This window comes from Apiospora kogelbergensis, assembly GCF_038363985.1.
Source record: "Apiospora kogelbergensis strain CBS 113332 chromosome Unknown utg000001l_segment0_segment0, whole genome shotgun sequence".
NCBI lineage: Eukaryota > Fungi > Ascomycota > Sordariomycetes > Amphisphaeriales > Apiosporaceae > Apiospora > Apiospora kogelbergensis.
Window position 1 is genome coordinate 1,638,788 of NW_027117418.1, and position 19,219 is coordinate 1,658,006.

The 19,219-nt window shown below is 54.2% G+C and overlaps 5 protein-coding genes across 5 annotated transcripts; 2 read left to right on the forward strand and 3 right to left on the reverse strand.

Annotated features, from left to right (window-relative positions):
* Positions 1 to 888: 888 nt before the first annotated feature.
* PG998_000537 (uncharacterized protein) lies at positions 889 to 2,679 on the reverse strand (the record flags this gene model as incomplete). The annotated part of the gene is made up of 9 exons (XM_066867355.1): positions 889 to 936; positions 999 to 1,125; positions 1,242 to 1,543; positions 1,647 to 1,671; positions 1,735 to 1,877; positions 1,941 to 2,030; positions 2,107 to 2,239; positions 2,298 to 2,385; positions 2,445 to 2,679. The coding sequence occupies 9 exons, from the start codon at positions 2,677 to 2,679 to the stop codon at positions 889 to 891; spliced, it is 1,191 nt and encodes a 396-aa protein (XP_066735770.1).
* Positions 2,680 to 7,011: 4,332 nt separating this feature from the next.
* On the forward strand, positions 7,012 to 8,874 carry PG998_000538 (uncharacterized protein; the record flags this gene model as incomplete). The annotated part of the gene is made up of 2 exons (XM_066867356.1): positions 7,012 to 8,599; positions 8,690 to 8,874. 2 exons carry the CDS (start codon positions 7,012 to 7,014, stop codon positions 8,872 to 8,874), a joined length of 1,773 nt encoding a protein of 590 aa, XP_066735771.1.
* Positions 8,875 to 9,903: 1,029 nt separating this feature from the next.
* PG998_000539 (voltage gated chloride channel) lies at positions 9,904 to 12,799 on the reverse strand (the record flags this gene model as incomplete). The annotated part of the gene is made up of 3 exons (XM_066867357.1): positions 9,904 to 11,694; positions 11,760 to 12,358; positions 12,391 to 12,799. 3 exons carry the CDS (start codon positions 12,797 to 12,799, stop codon positions 9,904 to 9,906), a joined length of 2,799 nt encoding a protein of 932 aa, XP_066735772.1.
* A 382-nt stretch (positions 12,800 to 13,181) lies between these two features.
* PG998_000540 (uncharacterized protein) lies at positions 13,182 to 15,261 on the forward strand (the record flags this gene model as incomplete). Its single annotated transcript, XM_066867358.1, has 3 exons — positions 13,182 to 13,591; positions 13,644 to 13,950; positions 14,011 to 15,261. The coding sequence occupies 3 exons, from the start codon at positions 13,182 to 13,184 to the stop codon at positions 15,259 to 15,261; spliced, it is 1,968 nt and encodes a 655-aa protein (XP_066735773.1).
* A 546-nt stretch (positions 15,262 to 15,807) lies between these two features.
* On the reverse strand, positions 15,808 to 18,136 carry PG998_000541 (amino acid permease; the record flags this gene model as incomplete). Its single annotated transcript, XM_066867359.1, has 3 exons — positions 15,808 to 16,849; positions 16,915 to 17,208; positions 17,652 to 18,136. Coding segments are annotated over 3 exons (1,821 nt in total), but the record flags the coding sequence as incomplete, so codon positions are not given.
* Between the last annotated feature and the right edge of the window lie 1,083 nt (positions 18,137 to 19,219).

A 19,219-nucleotide genomic window follows, 5' to 3' on the forward strand; every position in this document is an offset into this window, starting at 1 on the left:
TCTGGTACGTGCAATTGAACTCATAGAAGTACACCTAGCCGGGGTCGGCGAATTCCTTATCATCACAGACTTGAGACGCGACTAGGGAGTACGAATTCGGGAGGAAGTTTGTTCAGATATTGAGATATAAACAGTCCTCGGAGTTTGAAGTTCCCTGCACACACTGCGATCTTTTTTCGAGAGCCGAACCCTTACCTCGATGGGCTGGCTGGTAGCTCCTTCATCCACACGGGTCAGTCAATGTCAATGAGTGACCAGCATCGTTTCTATATACCTTGCAGGCCAAGAAGAGCGGCTGTGATGAAAGGCAGCAAAGCAGCCATGTTGATGAGATGGGATAGAAACGGTTCACCTGATAACTAGATAGGCCAGAGGTAGGAAAGGAAGAAGAGAAAGAACTTAACGTCAAGACACGATCTTTTAGAATCGAAGACCACTCATCGTACTGTATAAATCAGATGTCTATTAGAAAAGGAAGGAGAAACCCGAGAGGGAGAAAGAAAAAAGAAAAGAAAAAGACTAAAAAAGGACAGATCGCACTCAGACAGGATTTGAACAAGTGACCGCAGAGGGGGTTGAGCCCACTTGCCTATAAGTATAATACACAACACCAAGGATGGTATTTTCCAACGTTGGTCTTCAACCGCAGCCAAAATCGGCCTATAACGTCATTTCTGGTTCTGGGTCTTTGTATATGTCTAGATATGTGTAGGGTATGCGTCCACAATACAATGCCGGCGGGACGCCTCTATTCTTATACCACTATCTAACTTCTATAAAACATCATTCCAGGCATTGTGGAAGATCTAGCAGATATATAGGTTAACGATACCCGACAGGAAATGGACGTGTTGCACACAAACTCGTCTGACGAAACCATGAGCCTACTTACTGGTCCATCAGGAACACATTGGCCTCCAGAGGACGAGCATTAATCTATAATTCAGTCAGCCATTGGTCCTTTATAAAAAAAAGCAGATGGGATCAATAGGCCTTACCAAGCTACGTGGGACTTTCTTCAAATCCGTAACACCGGCCTGGGCACCGTCGTGCACAATTTCCGTCTTCAGGATCTGGATGAGCTTTTCAACGCCCTCAGTTCCGTAGCAGTTGGCGTACATGAAGCTATCCCGAGTTAACTTGCTGTCTATTCATCCATGCCGGATGGAAACAAGTATCCTGAAGCAATAAAGGAGAGAAAGAAGAAATATGTCATTGGGAAAAAAGAGGGATTAACTCACGGTCTTCCCAGTCCCACCATCTTCACACCTAGAGCCAACAGTTTGAGCACGTCCGTGCCGTAGCGCACCCCGCTGTCGGCCATGACCTCGACCTGCTGGAAGACCTGCGGCGCGTTGCGGTGGATCTCGTAGGCGATCTCGAGCGGCGAGGGCGAGTACTCGAGCTGGCGGCCGCCGTGGTTGGACAGGTAGATGGCGGGCGCGCCCTTGGAGACGGCCATCACCGCGTCCTCGACCGTCACGATGCCTTTGGGGATCACCGGGAGGGATGTGCGAGACTTGATTTCGTCATAGAGATCCCACTGTGGTGGGTATGGGTTAGCTATTTGTTGCGGTTCTTGCTTGATTACCAACAAAAAGGGGGCTCAGGGGTGATGGTCCGGGGCTGGAGCAAGGGGATCCTACAGTTAGAGCCGAGGTGGCGCCATTACTATACATTAAGTCAGCTCTATATTCATCGATGGTTTCTTCCAGCAGTTCTGGGACGACTTACGCATTAGTGGTATCGTAGCGAGCAGCACGGTGCCGCGTCGAGTCGCCTGGGGCGTCTATAGTCCAAACAAATGCCTTGGCGCCGGTTTCCTCGGCGCGTTTCATGGCATCCCACGTCACCGAGAAATTGGCGTTGGTGTAGATCTGGTTTGGTTATCAGATACAAGGAACTTCACATGATAGTCCGAGGGGAGCGGCAAGACAGACCTGTTGGAACAACACCTGTGGCCCATTCATCGTGTCGTTATGTTTCTGAGCTGCCAGCTCCTCGATGGTTTTGCTGGCGTACAAGGCAGCCTGTAGTCATAGGACATTGTCAGCTCTGGTATCTGTGGTTCCTGGTTTGGCACGGCGAGGAGTGGAGATTACGGACTGTGTAGAGGATGTTCTCCTTGGCAGCAGCATCGACGAAATTCAGCTCGGCTCTCTCTGGGTTGGCGTAAGCGCCGCGGGCAGCGGGAGCAATGAAGACAGGGGCGCTGAAGTTGTATCCCAGGAATGTCACCCTGCTCTATTGTTAGAAGGGCTCACGGTCTAGAGTAGCCCAGCGGAATGAATACTTACGGAAGGGTCTCATTCAGTTTCGAGACATCATGCAGATGACGGGGGCGAAGCATGACCTTCTTCCACACATCCAAGTTGTTCCGATAGCCTGCAGTAGTGATATGGGTTAACCTCACGCATCTAACTCCCCATGCTGATGGGACTCACTCCACTCGCCGCCGGCCGCAGTGCGGTAGAAGGAGTATTTCTGATTGTCCAAAAACTGGCGAGCCGCGTAGTCAAAGTCCAACACCGCACGCATGTCTTTGAGCAGCGGCAGGGTCCCCTCGGTGTAATTGGTGCCCAGTAAGTAATCGACCAAACCCGTGTCCGCCTCGTTAAGGAACGGCTCGGCCGCGAAGGCCACGGCAGCCAGGAAGCCTGCGGAAGTGAAAAGGCGCATCTTGGGTGGTTTAGGAATGAAGATGCCAGGAGACTGGTCACTACAAGGGAGCGTGGGGAGTACCTGGTGGTGAAGAGAAAGCGCAGGCGGCCTTCGTGCGAAGCATGATGTTGTGAGTACTTATATCCGTGATTCATCACACGCTCTATCGGGGACCGTCGTAGAAAAGAAGACATGGATACAACGTCAAGCTAGGCCTTACACGGCGTGCCATCAAGATTCGGTCGTGACCCCGACGAGATCATGGGGCGAACTGTGTGATTGGCCCGGCACTTGGTTATTGTGCAGCTCGTTTTGTGGAGGCCCTGTTCTCGTTTATAGACAAGTCGACTTGGCCTGCAGGCCCGCGATAACTTCTGCAGTGCTTGTGCCTTGCTTGTGTCGCTCTTGACGCTGGCGGAGCGGCATCGCAGCGACATAGTCCCCACTGCACATCCGCTTTTCCCAGATTCGGTTGTATGCCAAGAAACGCAATTTGTCCTGTTACCCCGAGGGGAAAATGACGAGGTTCCATTCCCGGGGCCGGGGGTTGCATTGGGGCATATCGGCCGGCAAGATGCGTGAGGGGAGGGGCATACATGAATGGCATCGTCTACCTCTTATTTGTAATCATTAAATTAGGGCCGAGGGGATAGAGGGGTCTTGGTTTGCACTGTTTTCTTCTGCCAACTTCGAAAGATCACGAAGCCAGTTCCCGATGACCACTGCTACCTGCGCATACGGGTCTTTCCCACCCAGATCAAAGTAGTTCGTGAGGTAAGAGGCCCAATAATGCGCGGCGGGTCACGTCACCGGGTCATTCTTACAATCGGCGCCGCTGCATTCGTTCCGTTCGGCGCGGATCGCCGGATTGGTACGGGAATAGTGACTCGAGTCTATGTTCCTCACAAGGTCCACAGGCAAGCGGTTTAATAATAGTCATACGTCCAATTATCAATCAAGCGCCCTATTATGTTTAGGTCTCTATCAGCAATAGCTCATCCTGGTGAGGCCTTTCAACACGCATTTGAGTCCACAGGGCAGGGTGCCTGGCTAAAGGTAGAAGCAAAATGCCGCAGACAGCCAACACAACAATACTTCAGGCTCTTGCTGATGACAAGTTGAGTTCATTGACTAGAGAGCCACGTAACCACAGGGAGTTTGCGAGAAATTGTCGATTGCCAAATCTCTCGGCTAGTTCTGCAGTTGGGCCGCCACGTCGCGTGTATCGTGCCAAAGGTTGCCTGAAAGGCAGCCTCTTATATGAACAACACATCGGGTGGGCGTTGTCCGTTATATCCAGTGGAAGGAAGGGAAGTGTTCAAGACGCGTGGCCCCACGGGGCCCAAGATACCATTGAGCTACAACCGAAACATAATTTCATGGACCAGTCGTTAGGGCAGCATCTTCAGATTGCTACCTTTATCACACTTTTGAGGTCATTACTGTGGCGGGGACGGTCTGTACAGAAGCCTACAAGCCACAATCTTCGGCCATCATTGCCTCTCATCCACCTGGACGGAACCTCGGGTCATACTCTCAACGATGTTAGAATGGCCTGGCAGTCTTATACATACTCCGGTCCGCCGCCACCAAGCCAGTAGCAGGAGTCAGTAGGTAGGGACTCGTTAAAATTGCTGACTAGGCGGGCAGATGCCGTATAACACATCAATCATGTGGAAGCCCACGCGGAGAACCATACTCTCAAAGTGATTCTTTAGTCATGAGCAGAGGAAGTGCTGGGAAGAGTATGCATCGAATGTGGCATGATGAGCTCGCTGATAGGGAACCGGCCTCAAAACTCCGCTGTTATTGGGCGGAGTTTAGACGTTTGGACTCCGATCCTCACAACGCTGCAGCCTTTTTCTCAGATTCTCTCGATAATTTACCCTGATATCAGTGTTTTGTCTTCTAGTACAATCTTTGGTTTCTTATAATGCACCCATGTATGCGCAATATTGGGCGTTTGGAGAAACTTGAGATCTGTGGGCAAGTAGCAAGCAGTGTGAATGGTGAAGATGTAGGGGGATTGATCATCTCCGATGGACGAGGGTGGTTGCAGAGGGACCGTCGCACACGCATGTACACACATGCACGATACAGTTTCGAGAATTACAATGTTTCGGTGCGTGCAAACGCAAACGCAAGTTGCGGCACTCGCTATGGCAGAACGGCCCAAGGTTGTACACAGTATGCATCGTATTTTGAGGATATTTTCTGAGCAATGCGATAGGTCCACCGTCAGCAGTTGGCTTGCAAGGCTGTTCGGCGCCGAGCTTGGCCAGATATCTATCTAGGTGCGTGGGGGGAGGAAGGGAGATCGAGCCTCCTGAGGTGAGACGAATTGCCATTTTTTCTGACGAGAGTCATTGGGGCCGGTGGTAGCCATAGCCTTAACCACGTATGTCGTATACGATTCACGATATACGACGTATCGTGCCCAGACCGTGTTCGTTCAGGATGGCTCGCCTATCATGTAACCGACTGACAGCAAAAATGCAATAACACGGGAGGCCATATTGCTTTCTAACCAGTTCCGGCGTATGAGAAAGCCACTCGTGAGAGATGTGCTCAGCGCCTCCGAGCACTCTCTCGTTCGTTATGTATGTGGCGTTGTCCCAGATCACCATACTGGTTTCTGGCCAAGCCGAGAATCGCCTGCTGAGCCGGAAGCTGCATTGGCCCTCAAAAACCGCAGAGGCGAGGCCGCTGATTGGCTCGTCGCATGACTCCATGCAGCAATTCTGTACGAATTAGGCAATTGGGAAAAGCCCCAATTACGGGCACGGCACTCACCCAGCCGGCCACTCACCCAGCTGGTCACTCAAACCACCTTGCACGAGACACAGAGACAGGACCGAAAAGACTCAGGCAGTCGTGATTCTGGTCATGATACAACAGACGATACAAAAGCCGCCCCCCTTGGTGGTAGTACAAACTATCGCGCCGTATTCGGCAAATTGCGTACCCTTTGTTCGCCCCTGGCCCCCCCCCCCAGCATCCAGACACCAGACGCCTACGCAGACAAGCCGGCCGGCGTTGCTGCTGCTGACTGAGAAACAAGCCGGCAAGCGCGGTGGGGTCGCAAGGGTTCTTTTCAACGTGGACGCTTGCATTGGAACGGAGTCGCAAAAGTACCCGGCTGCCGTCCAAGGTATCATATGTGAGGATGCGAGATAGGCAATCAATTTTGATCGGCTTACTTGATGTCGGAAAGCATGCACCTAGCTTGCAGCCCATGACATGATGGATTCGTAGCACAGCAGAGAGGGATCGCGGCGACGGATAGATTCAAGTGCGTGCAATAAATCCCCTCACTTCCAGAAGCCTGCTGCGCTTGCACTTACGCTTACACTTACATACGCACCTCTATTTACTCACCACTGCTTGCTTTGCTTGACGGACGGGTATGCATGCATGCACACCACCCACATCCAATATATGCCCACAGGTGATACCACAGTCACGCATACGCAGAGAGACCATCATCACTGAGGCCACTGAGGCCGACAGCTAGCTGCTGCCTGCAGGACAGTACCTCTTGCCTCACCTGGTGTATCCTGTGCGCGTGTGCGCATTTGCGTTCCGTCCTCTATCATCTTTAGCGGTTTGCTCCAGCCGAGTTGTCCACTCGGGAAGCCCCTTGGGATAAAGCAATAATAGTAACACGCCGGCCGCCCTCTCTCGCCTCCCCAGCCAGCCCGGTCCAGCCAGCCTTCAACATTCAGAGCTTCTCTTCCCCGCCATGTTCGATGACCTTGGGCCTTTACCACTTGACAGCGCTCCCAGGCCGACGGTTGCCCTCCCAGAAAAACGACCCATCCAGGAGCCGTATCCATACAACGGTACTGGCCGTGAGCAATCGGCGTCTCAAAGAATTTGGAGGAAACGGAACATTGAAACCTTGCGGGAGACAGGGAACTGAACCTGGCCGAACAACCTACCGTACATCCAATTGCACATTTATTGATAATCCGTACCGACCGCACAAGGAGTCAAGTAGCCTCAGTTCGTCAGGGATTCTAGTAGGTAACCAGCTCAATAAACCATGAGCGAAGAAAGGCAGTTGCGATCAATGGCGAACCTTCTCAGTCTAGTGAATGGTATCTCAACCCCTAGTAAGTCAATTCAGACGAGCATCATTGAATGATATATTGTCTTCCTCTTGAGCTTTTATCTACAGAGACTTCCCGCTCTTCGTTGTTATAAAGCAAAAACCGCCACGAGCTTGTTTCCTTACCTCGTACATGTTTTTGTTCATCGTCATGCAAGGAGCTTCTCGGTAGCCTGACAATTCTTTTGTGAGCATTTTCTATAGGCGACTTCTTAGCAGGCGGGGACTTGACTGGACCCATGAGCGACGACGAGGGCATATTTGCTTCAGCAATGGGAAGCTACCTGGGGCCTGACGGCTACTTCCATACCGACGCAATCCCCTTCTCAAACACCGGCCTGGCCTTCGCCTTCGAGACGGCGACCAACACAGACACGGACACAGACAACAACAACTACCAAAGCAGAAACAACAGCATCAATAACTTGCCATCGTTTCCTGACACATTCGGGTCGGTGCAAACGAGCCCTGACATTAGCCACCCAGATTTTCCCCTCCAAGTACCCTATTCCGGATATTTCCCAGGGTTTGTTTCGCAATACCGCAGCTACGCGGCAGCACCGACGCTCGCCCAACCTGTGCAATTTCCGCAACCGCCACCGTTGCCTCTGCCTCTGCCTCTGCCCGATCACACTTTCAGCGGCAACAACTACCACAACAACCATCTGTTCTGTGGCGGGGTTGGTCAATCTGGGCCGCTTCCAGAGGTGGCAGGATTGGATGCAAACTGGGATGCAAACTCGGATCTAAACTGGGATTCCTCAATCCAGGGCTACCGCCATCTTTCTCCCTCGTCAGCCTTTTTCCCGCGCCGTGAATTCGAGCCAAGTCAAGGCCAAAGTCCAGGTCAAGGTCAAGGTCAAGGGCAAGTGCAGCAGCAAACACAGCAATGTACCTGCGCCCCACTTCGGCCTCTGGACTCAGTTGATCCGCAATCCAACTCGCCCCTGCCTCTACACTCGTTCCACCACAACATCGACATTAGCAGCAACAATAGCGACGTCTATCATCTCCACAACCACACCCATAACCACTCAACCCCCACTATCGCCGGTCCCTTCCTACCGCCTACGACAACTCAACAACCACCACCCTCGTTAATTGACCAAAACACCAGCTTCGATTCACTTTTGTCTCCCAACATCCCTCCCGCAGCCAATACAGCACCTGGCCTGGAGCCAGAGACCGACGACTTCTACGTCTCTGCCCTTGCTTCGGCTAACTTCTCGTTGCCTTCACTCCAGCCGCCGCCGAGCAGCAGTCCGTTTGCTGCGAACCGAACCCAGACCGAGCCCACAGAAACCTCCTTATTTCCACAGCCTTCTTTCGGAAGCGAAATGCCTCCCGCTAGTTCTTCGTCGGCCGGATTGCCGACAGCACCGCGGCGGTCTCGCAGGTTAAGTCAAGTGGTGGACTTGACCAAGGAGGAATCTCGAGAAATCACACTGTCGTCTTCGCCCGTTCCCATGGGCCCACCCGCAACCACCGCCACCGCTACGAGAAAACGCCGCCGATCATCTACCAATGCATCCGCCAGTAACGCAACAGCTGCCGTACGCCGGACCTCGACATCCACTGCGCAGCGGCCAGCACAGCGACGCTCTCGTGGATCAGTCCGACCGCCGTCGCCTGGTGAATCGGTGTTTGGCGAGTCCTCACCCGCCCCGCAGGCCAAGGAGGAAGATCTCGAGGTGTTGGATTTGTCGAAAGCGGACGAGGTGCCCAAAGAGCTGCAGAAGCCTGCTATAGACAACCGTGTCAAACTATCCAAGTTCCAGTGCGTCATCTGCATGGATGACGTATCGAACTTGACCGTCACTCACTGTGGTAGGTGCAACTCATTCCTCTGTGCTTTTGTTATTAAAGGCCTCCCATATCATCCATTGCCGCGCTCATATGCTGACTTGATATTTCTAGGCCATCTTTTCTGCTCCGAATGTTTGCACTCGGCTCTGCACATAGATAGTGTCAAGAAGTGCTGCCCTGTGTGTCGCACCAAGGTCGACATTAGGAGCACAGGCAGGAACCAGAAGTCCTATTACCACCTCGAGCTGAAAGTTATGACAGCGACGCGGAAGGGAAAGCAGCCCGTTGGACGATAAGAGTACTCTTATGGATCCCGCAACAAGGGACACCTCTGTCACTACCTCCCGATACGAATGTGGTGAAGACATCGTGACGGAGTGATAGTGACTGTATACTAGGCGACATGGGCCACCAATTGCGGATGGTCAGAGAGCAGCACCAATATTGGGCAGCACAGCACTGGCTGTCCTGAGGAGCAAAGGCCACTGCAGATGCTGGCCACACGAAAGCTATGATTTTACGGAAGGTCAGGAGATCTCATTGCATTGCATGGGGAGTTTTTGGTTTGCGAGAGGGAGATGACAACATGATACCCTATTTTTAGCAGCATTTCGACGGACGGGCCGTTGCATTACATCCTCGCTGTGTTGTACCACTCGGTTCACTCACAGATAAATAGCGACGCATAAAACCACGATTAGTCAAGGGCAGGGTTGATGGCGCGAAAGCATTAGCTCGAGGGACAAAAGCGTCCACCAGTCAATCAAAATATTAAGCATTTGCTCAAACCTTTCGTTTTCGAAGGGAAATGGAGCGAAAGATCAGACGACTCCCACTGTTCAGTGATGCCTTGGTGAACGGAGTGACTATGATGTGACCTGACTGTCCAAATACCTTTGGCCCTTTTTATCGTTGAAGACAGCCACTTAAGCTGTATGTGGTGGTTATGTGCTATCCATACCTAGCATTGTAAGACTACCAGGGAATGGGTTGTGCAGGGATAGATAAGGGGCTTATACACACATTCTGCAACCCCTGAAGAACAGGCACCAAGCGTTCCCTGGGACTTGGGCTCTAGTGCTGTGCATCATTTGTGGATTCCCGGCAAAGAACACCTGCTCGAGCCAGCTATATATACCATGTATGCCTGTGCTTTTTCGTGATCGCAGGGTGACAGGTTACGGCTTGGGCATACCCGAATATTGCGAGTTGCGGTTTGTTATTTACTAATCATCGGAAAATCAGATTTTAGAGCCACGTCCACACAGATCAAACGACATGGCTAATGACAAAATTTCAAGCTCTATAGACGAATCGCTCAACTCCTATAATACGACGACCCGTCCTCTTCCCCCAACGTTTCTAGGTGACCTAGACCTGTTGATATCATCATCACCTTCCTCTTCGAGTTCATCATCGTCCGCACTATCCCTACCCAACAGCCCGCGCTCTTCAACCTCCTCCCCCATCTCGCGCGTACGGTCTCCGACTCCATCACCGTCCCGGCCTCCCGCACCGCCGCCGGCACCGCCGGCCGTCCGACGCGTCTCGTCGGCGCCGTTGAGGACGTACCAACAGTCCTTCTTGGTGAGCACGCCGACGAGGGAGCCGCGCTCGACGAAGAGGACGTAGCGGACGCCGAGCTTCTGGAAGTAGCTGACGGCGAGGTGGAGGCTGGAGCGCGCGGGCAGGGTGAGCGGCGTCTGGTCCATCCAGGGGCGCAGGTCGAGGGTGGCGACGGGGTCGGCGAGGGGCTGGTGGCTGAAGAAGGCCTCGGCCTCGGGCGGGAGGGAGCGCGGCGGCTGCACCGCGCTCGCCAGGTTGTACGCCAGCTCGGCGCGCGAGATGTAGCCCAGCAGCAGGGCGTCGCGGGGGTCGCGCACGACGGGGAAGCCGCGGTAGTCGCATGACTCCAGCACGCGGCGCAGCGAGCCCACCGTGTGGCCCGTCGCCGTCAGTACCACCAGGTCTTCAATGCGCGTCATGATCTGGCCGGCGGGGATGTCGGGGACGTGCAGACGGCCCGCGCCGTCGTCGCCGTTGTCGAGGAAGGGGTACCCGCTGAAATGGATCCAGGACTCGTAGATGCCGCGGCGCGAGAAGGCGTCGCCGACCCACTTGGCCAGCATTACGGCCACCATAATGGGGAGCACGTACGTCAGGGCGCCTGTCAGCTCGAAAGTGATAACGACGATGGACACGGTCAGACGGGTAACGCCAGCAAGCGCCGCAGCGGCGCCGATAATGGCATACGTGCCGGGCGTGATGCAGGGGATGTCGGGCTCGCACGAGGCAAAGGCGATGAATCCTGGGTGGTTGTGCTGCCAGATCTCCATAATGATACCGAGAGCGCGCCCTGTAAGAGCACCGATGGCCATGGAGGGGAGGATGATTCCGGCCGGTATCTGCAGACCGAAGGTAATCGAGGCCAGGAAAAAGCCAAGAACGGCAGCAAAAAGGAGTAATATAATAGTGCCTGCAGTCGCAGCACCCGTCTTGCAAAGCCCAAACTGATCGTCAAGCATTTGCGAGCATTGAGAGAAGAGCTGAGACACGAGATCGGAGTTCTGAGCCCGCATGTAAAAGTTTGGATAGTTGATCAGGGCTGTGAGGAATGCCACTATGCCAACCTGGACAAGAGGGCCAGGCAGGGGCAGATTTGTAGACTTCTTCCACTGTGCCACGCGCATGTTGGCCTTGATGAATAGGCCGCCATAAATGCCCCCAACAACGCCGAGTATGGCAAAGGGGACAATCTCAAAGCCGTGCCAATGCGACGTGTACTTGACCTGGTACAAAACCAACTGGCCGGACCGGAAGGGGTCAATGGCTTGTACCATGACGGCGGCGGTCATGGCGCAGACGAAAGATTGCCACATGGTTTTGTCAGGAAAGTAGTAGGAAAGCTGCTCGAGGGAGAAGAGCACACCGCCAATCGGCGATCCGAAGGCCACGGAGATGCCAGATGCCGCTGCGGCCGAAAGCACTTCGCGCTTACGAGCTTCATTGTTGTTAATATTGGGGAAGAGCTTGATAAAGAGGTTCGCACAACAACATGCGACGTGAACCAGAGGTCCCTCCTTTCCTAGCCACATGCCAGACCCGGTTGCGAGGATCTAGGTGAGTATTAGCGACTTAAGAGTCAGGCAGATGGTTTGATGGAGAGTTTCCCAGAACTTACAAGGCCCAAAGACTTGGTGACCAGGGTCCAAACCCCCAGAAATCGTTTTATGATGAACCCACCCAGAACTGTCTTGATTTCGGGTATACCACTATGTTTCGCGTAGATACCGTACTCTTGCACCAAGATACTGGAGCAGAGCGCGAACGTCACTGCAAACAGAATGTAGAAAAAGTAGCCGACAAACCATCTCCCGCCGGCATTGCCTACACCGAGAGCAGTCGCCCACGGTCTCCACCCGAGGCACTTCTCGCCTTGGTCGTATCCCAAGCAGCAGAAATCTTTGTTGAGGTAGAAGGCGCCGCCTTCCTTGCCAGAGGAGCAGTACCCAACCTTGACGTCTCCAAGCCAGTCGGTTGTGACCCCTATGGCAGCCGCAAGAGCCCCGACCGCCAGCCCCGTCAAGACCAGTACAACCCAGACCTGGCTTGCGTCGAGCAGCTGTTGCACGTAGCCAAGAACGCCCGAGGCGCTCGAGTACAGGGCCCGTAGTCGCTGTCGCTCTTTGGTGTACTCGAAGATCCAATCGATGGCCGTCATGTCCTCGTAGCCAACGCGCCGCCCCGGCCCCTCCTGATACCAATCGACCGGCACCCCATCTTTCGAGGGCGTCAGCCCATTCCGTTATCGCTCCGCGAGGTGTCGAGCCCTTGCAGGCGTGACGGCGTGTTCGCGCCGGACAAGTTGTGCGGCGATCGCGCCGGCGACTGGGTGGTGCCGCCGCCAAGACGGTTGCCTGTTATCGCCGATAGCAGGCGTGCGGGCTTGACCAACACGCTCTGTTTCTGTTTTCGCTTGAAGCTGATGGGCTCCTCGTCGAGAGGGTCATTCTCGAAGATGCCGGTGTCTTCTTCTTCTTCGGGGTCGAGGAAGTCTATATCGTCGTTTTCTTCGTCATCGTCGAAGTTGTCGTGCTGCTGATGCAGGGGCGACCGGGGGAGGTTGTTGGAGGTGGCGGCATGTGATGAAGATGAGGATGATGTGGATGTCGAAGGGGTTGCTGCCCCGGGATCGCCGCTGATTAGGTTCCTGCTAGCCATCGTCGCAAGGTGGCAGAGTATGCAGCCATGTCGCGATTGAAATGTGGTGGTTTTGATTCTAAGACGGGCTCAGCTCCGGGCCAAGCTGAGAGCGCTGAACGTCTGTCGATTGCGACGAGGCTATGCTATGGGAAGGAAGCAGACAAGGGTCTCTCATGTTGATCGTGCTTGACAGGTAAAAGGTAAAATGCTACTCCACAAAGAGCTAGCGTGTGACCGTCACAGCTGCTTTGCAACCTGCAGAAACAGTGCATGCATATGAGGTAAACTTCTAGAACAGCTGTTGCTCCACCACTGCGACGACAACCTCGTGAGTGTGTATCGCAGTCATATTCACGATGCTTTCTCGCTCTTACTGAAATGACCTTGGATTTCCGAAGCCATGGATTCGCTTGACAACCCTTCAGAAAGCCGTGACGACGGCCCCACACCCGATCCTCCCCAGTCCGAGCAAGGGCAGGTCGACAAGATCCAGCAGCTTCTGCGCGCAAAGGATGACACGTCTAGATTCGTTGGCTTGGCCCTGCTCAAGTCTACGCTGGATAACTCGGAGGCCGTCCGAGAGAACAAAGAGGTCGTTGTGGCGCTATGGGACTCCATATCCGTCAAGTTCCTCGACCGGCTGCTGAAAACCGGCGCGAAGCCGGGTTCCAAGCAAGCCGATGCGAGGGAGATGTTGGATCTCGCTACCAACGTTATCTACACATTTTCAGTGCTTCTGCCAGCCGAGGCGCTCACCAATAACAAACTCCTCGGGCGGATACCTAGACTACTCGAAGCTGTTCTGTGCAGGTTGGTGGCAACCCATGTTCGTAGAGAAAATACGAAAACTAACGGTTCATAGCTCCGGGGAGACTACAGATGTTATACTAAAGACACTTCTCACGCTAGTCAGTAAACCTGAGGGCGGGAGGGCGTTCTCAGCGGCCCAAGACTGGACGCCTTTGATAGAGATTGCCCCAAAGCAGCCATATGCACTGGCTATTATATCCTGGTCATGGCTGCACACGGCATCCAATACGAAAGATCGCTCCAGTTTGAGAGACCGGATCGATCAGACGATATCGGCCCTCATTGCATCGTATAAAGGAACAGATGCTGTTACCCTCCTCGATTTCATCGACAAAGCTCTCGGTCGTCTGGACGATGATGTAAGTTTTTGACTAGGGAAACATCCCCTTTATGATCTCCGCGACTGACTCCTGCTTTAGCTGGTACCCCTGAGCCCGCAATGGCTCGGATCGCTGATTGAACTTATCAGAAACCTCGCAACTTCCAGACCTACCGCCGCTGGCCGAGAGGCTTACACTAATTGTGCCGCGCGCCTCTTGATTACATATTCAGACTCTGTCCCTGGGCTTTTGTTCAGCAACCAGTCCGGCGCCGAAGATCCCTTCTCGTACCTCTTAATCAGCCTGATCATTGTAGACCTTAAGGCGACCCTCCCCTCCTTGCTGTCCAAACTCAATACCCCTGAATACCCAGCCATATCGAGCAGACTTACATCTGCACTTTTGATTCTGTCGTATTTCATCAGTTTCCTGCTGCAACAGATGGACGCGGAGCTCGGCACGGAGAGCAACACGACCGACTTCACAGCCACGTTCCGGATGGCCCCCGAACTTTTACTGAAGCTCAACCGATCGATATCCGAAGCGCTCTCAGTCATCATGGAGTACCTCCGAGACCGATGGGACGCCGCCGTGGCCGGAGCTCAGGGGCTACACCCGGAGACCCGGTACGGCAAGTCCCACACCATGGCTGGGTCCCACCTGACGCTCGCGTGGGACCAACAAAACGAGTCCCCGGCCGAGGACCCCCTGCTCCTCGCGGCGCTCCGTGCGCTCGGGGAGTGGCTTCGCGAAGATGACGGGGAGGTTCTACGCAACGAAGCCATCAGCCTTATGGACTTGCTCGTGGAGCTGTACCAGACGAGTGCGGGCTCGGGCAGCGGCAGTATCGGGTACCGTGCCCTCGTGCTCGGCGTGCTGCAAGGCGTGACGCAGACGGACGAGGGCGTCCGGTCTCTACTCGACCATGACGGGTGGTCGACTCTCAGCAAGGATCTGCTGGCGGCCTGGAACCGCACCTCGACGACGCGAGGCACGGTCGACCTCCACGAGTGCGAGCTCGGGTCGCAAATAGCGCTTCTGCTGATGGCTCTGGTCCAGAGCCAGGGCGCTATTCCGGAGGAGTGGCTCGACCTCGTGACGGGTATCGCTGCCTACAATGTCCCGGACAGCGTGGACACCCCTGACGTCGTGCAGCGCCTTTGGGTCGACGTGCTGCAGCTCGCGGCCGATCTCCTAGCCAAGACGCCGCTGGGGATTAAACGGAGGTACGAACACACTACCGGATCGATTCGCGGTATTGCCGCGTCCGTGGAGGACAAGATCACGTCTCCAGCGACCCGGGACCACATGGAAGAAGCTCTCCTGACATTACGTCAAAATAGCATTTGATCTTGGGTTAGTCACAGAGATTTGTTAAACTCGATAGTATTCAACAAAAAAGAACGTTGATGACGAACTGCTCATGCTCCTTGTTGAGAACCCTTGTATCAACGCCAATTGGATTGATAAAGATGATACGAAACCGTGCTACGAATGAACCTAGAGATGCAGTAGACAAGCCACAATGCGATCTCTTCTTTTGACATTTACCTCAAGCGAACTCAAAGCCCTAGATAACGGCCCCAGCCTTGGCTTCAAAGTTAGCTGTTAGCCATTACATTAGCACCGAGATATGGTTCAAGACGGTGACAGAAGCGTGTAAATATATTTCACGGAATATGCAAGCCAGAGAGACAAGTCACGATGAGGAGGAAGGTGAGAAGGTTGAAGATTTTTTTTTTTAAATTTTGGAGCGTCATAATAAATGTCATTTATATATCTTCATGTGGATAAATAAGGCATGCTGGGTGGCTACATAACCAAGAACGTGCCGTGATTCGGTATGCAAAAAATTTGAAGCCGTTGGCAGGTATCCTGATAGATGCACCTTTTGTTCTAGAACAGCCAGGACACGAATCTCCGGTAGAACTGGCCGCCAGCATCGGGCCCCTTCTCGGCATCGCGAGCGGCCTTGGCAGCGAGGAAGGCCTCCTCCTCGCGGTCGATGACGTCTTTACCCGTGTAGAAGTCGGCCTCATGGGGGGAAACACCCTTGGGCCAGGCGGTGCGGCCGTTCTTGATGTAGAGGTAGGTCTTGTGGCCGAAGATGGCGATGAGGTAAACGGGAATGCCCAGGTAGCCCGTGATGAAGGTGGCGTACTTGGTCTTGAAATCGCCCACAAACACGTCGTAGTTCTTGGTCAGAGCGATCAAGATGCACATGGCCAGGGCACCATACGAGCCGTAAATTCCCAGGGGCGCGACGTAGGGCAGCTGCGCGTTCATCAGGCCCTGGGCCTTGCGAGCGCGGCACCACCAGATGTGCGTGACGAGGATGGAGATCCAGGTCATCAGACCGAAGATAGTGGTCAGGTTGACAAAGTAGCCAAACACTGTGGCCGAGTTGCTGGACACGTTCATGAAGCCCAGGAAGCCGAAGCAGGCCGATAACGCCAGAGCGGGAACAGGCACGCCATTCTTGTTGGTCTTACGGAAGATGGCGGGGGCTGAACCGTCGGAAGCGAGACCGTACAATGTCCGGCTGGCAATGTACAGGTCCGAGTTGGCGGCGGAAAAGACGAAGACGAGAATGCAGGCATTCAGGATGTGATCCAAGGCCTTGATCTTGGCGTTCTGGATGGCGACGACGAAAGGCGACGCAGCAGCGCTGTTGGCCTGGGAGTTTGCGAAAACGAGGTCCTTGGAGTTGTACGGGACACACATGCCAATCAGGAGGACGGAGATGACGTAGAAAAACAGAATTCGGTAAAAGGTTAGCTTGATGGCACGGGGCACCGTCTTGCGAGGGTTCTGGGCCTCTCCGACCGTCACGCCAACCAATTCCGTACCGAGGTAGGCGAAGGTAGCCGTGACCATGGTGCTCCAGAAGCCGAGGAATTGGCCAGCAGAGCCATCCTTGATATAGGGCTTGAAAGCGCTATTTGAATCCACATGTTAGTTGCTGCGGTGACAGAGAGGATAGTTATGTCGGCCAGTACTTACCCAGGGTCTTGCCAGTATCGGAAACCTCTTCGGTCGTGATCGGGAGCACCGCCAAGAGCGATGACCAGAGTCAGGATCATGACACCAATCACGACGATGACCTTGAAACTGGACAACCAGAACTCAAATTCGCCGAAGAAACGGATACCAAAGTAGTTGATGCAAACAATGATGACGAGGAACACGGCGATCCATACTCCTGGATTGACTTTGTCGCGGGGGAGCCAGTATTGGATGACCAAAGCAGCGGCAGTCAGCTGGTTGGGAGTGACGATGATGTACTTGAACCAATAACTATGGTGACAAGTTCAGTTAGCCAAGGACTTCTTTCGCCTGCCTCCTCTCTCTTTCTCTCGCTCTTCCCGTTCTCTCCCCTTTGTGCTCATTTGCCGATCTCATAGAAGGAAAGGCTTGGTTGCGTGCAAGTGTGAACCTGTTACATAACTGTGTGCAAATAGCGAACCATTTTGGGGGCAATCTGGGGGCCAAACACCAGAATCCTTCTCCACCGTGGGGTAAAATGGGTGTCTGGGCCAGCTGGGGTAGCGCTTGGTCTTGGGCCAAGGCGCTGAAGCTGCCACTTGCACGCAGTAGCGCCACGTGCGCGCACGACGACGAACATTTGGGAAAACTCTGGGGGAAATGGGGAAGAAAACGAGGGATCGCGGGGAAATGGAATCTTCGGGTTTCCGGGGAATGGGGGAATGGGGGAGGGGCTGTGTAAGCCAAGTACGTACCTCCAGCCAAGAGCGAAGCCAAGAGAAGGATCGCAGAACCGGGAGGCGTAGCCAGTGAAACCAGCAGACATGGGGAGCCACGCCGCCATCTCGCCCAGCGCGGCCATGACCAGGAAGACGATGAAGCCCACGATGGTGTACGAGATGAAGACGGAGCCGGGGCCAGCCTGCGCCAGAGCCTTGCCGGTGCCGATAATCAGTCCTGTGCCGATGGCGCCGCCGATGGCAATCATGGTGATGTGGCGCGCCTTGAGTCCGCGGTGCAGCGACGTCTCCTCCGACGTCTCGATGCCGCGGATGTGCCCGAGGGGCTGCTCGACGCCGTAGCCGTGGTCATGGCTGTTGGGGTCGCCGTAGGGCGCGCCCCCCCTTTTCTGTGTCGTAGGCGTGGCTGTTGGAGCCCGACTTCCCGTCGTTGGACGACGAGGAACGGTGAATGACAGCCATGCCCGTCTGTGCTTGTTTGGGAGGGAATTGGGGTGGCTCGCTACCGCGAAATCAAGCCTTTGCCAAACTGACAGGTTGTCGGATGGCTTGCTTAGCAGCAGCTTGGTGCTTCTTTATCCTCTTGTCTTCCACTTGGCGAACCAGTCCACGCAAGCAAAATGGACGGAAGCGACGGCAGAGGGAAGTGAAGAGGAGGGAGGAGAGCAACACGAGAGACAGGAGGCTGAGAGAAGGTATAATATAAGACACGGCACACAAGTACGCTATCAACTCGGCATAATCAATAATCTTCTGTCAAGACAGCGGCGCCAAGGGCTCGGCTGATAGTCCTACTGGCAGACTGGGGACTCAGCTGGCAGGATTGCAGGCTGGAGAGTGCCTAGCCCATCCCGTTATCAGTCACCGAGGATATCGCCGTGGTGGAATGTGACTATCAACCATGTATGTACCTTCTCATGTACCACGAGGTAGACTGCAGACTGCAGACTGCGGGCCTTGAGCAACATGCAGATGCACACCCTGCAAGCTTGCCACCTGCTGCGGGCTCCGTTGCTGGGCGGGTTGCCCCAGACCTTGGCCGGGCGAGCGATGCCATTCCGGGGTAGGTTGACAAGAACGCCTACCAATGCCCAGATCCAACACGGCCTGAGCTGCCACTTCGAGCAAGGCGCTCTCCTGTCTCCTCCCTTGCACGAGCCTATCGTGGAGAATCAAGCCAGCCAAGATGTGCCAAGAGCCGCCAAGAGGCTAAGGATTCCCGGTGCATGCCACTGACCAATAGCCATCGACACGGATATCGTAGGACAGATACAAACACTACCAACAATTACTCTCCCATTACCCAACCCCAGCTTGTCACCGTCTTGTAATCAATTCACTCTTCTGCTCTACTTGCCTCTTGGGGTCTAATGGATCCGGCTTGGAACAAACACTCTTCACGTTGGCAGCATACCATTCTCTTTCGTTCTCGTTCGCTTTAAACAGCAATGTCTTTTTCAAGCAAACCCCCGTCGCGTCGATAGCATGATTGGTCCGGAGAAGCCCGAAGAAGCGACGCTGCTGTGCATCATTAACTACCTAGAAGAACCATTTTCACCCATTTCCCTCGCTTGACTATGAGT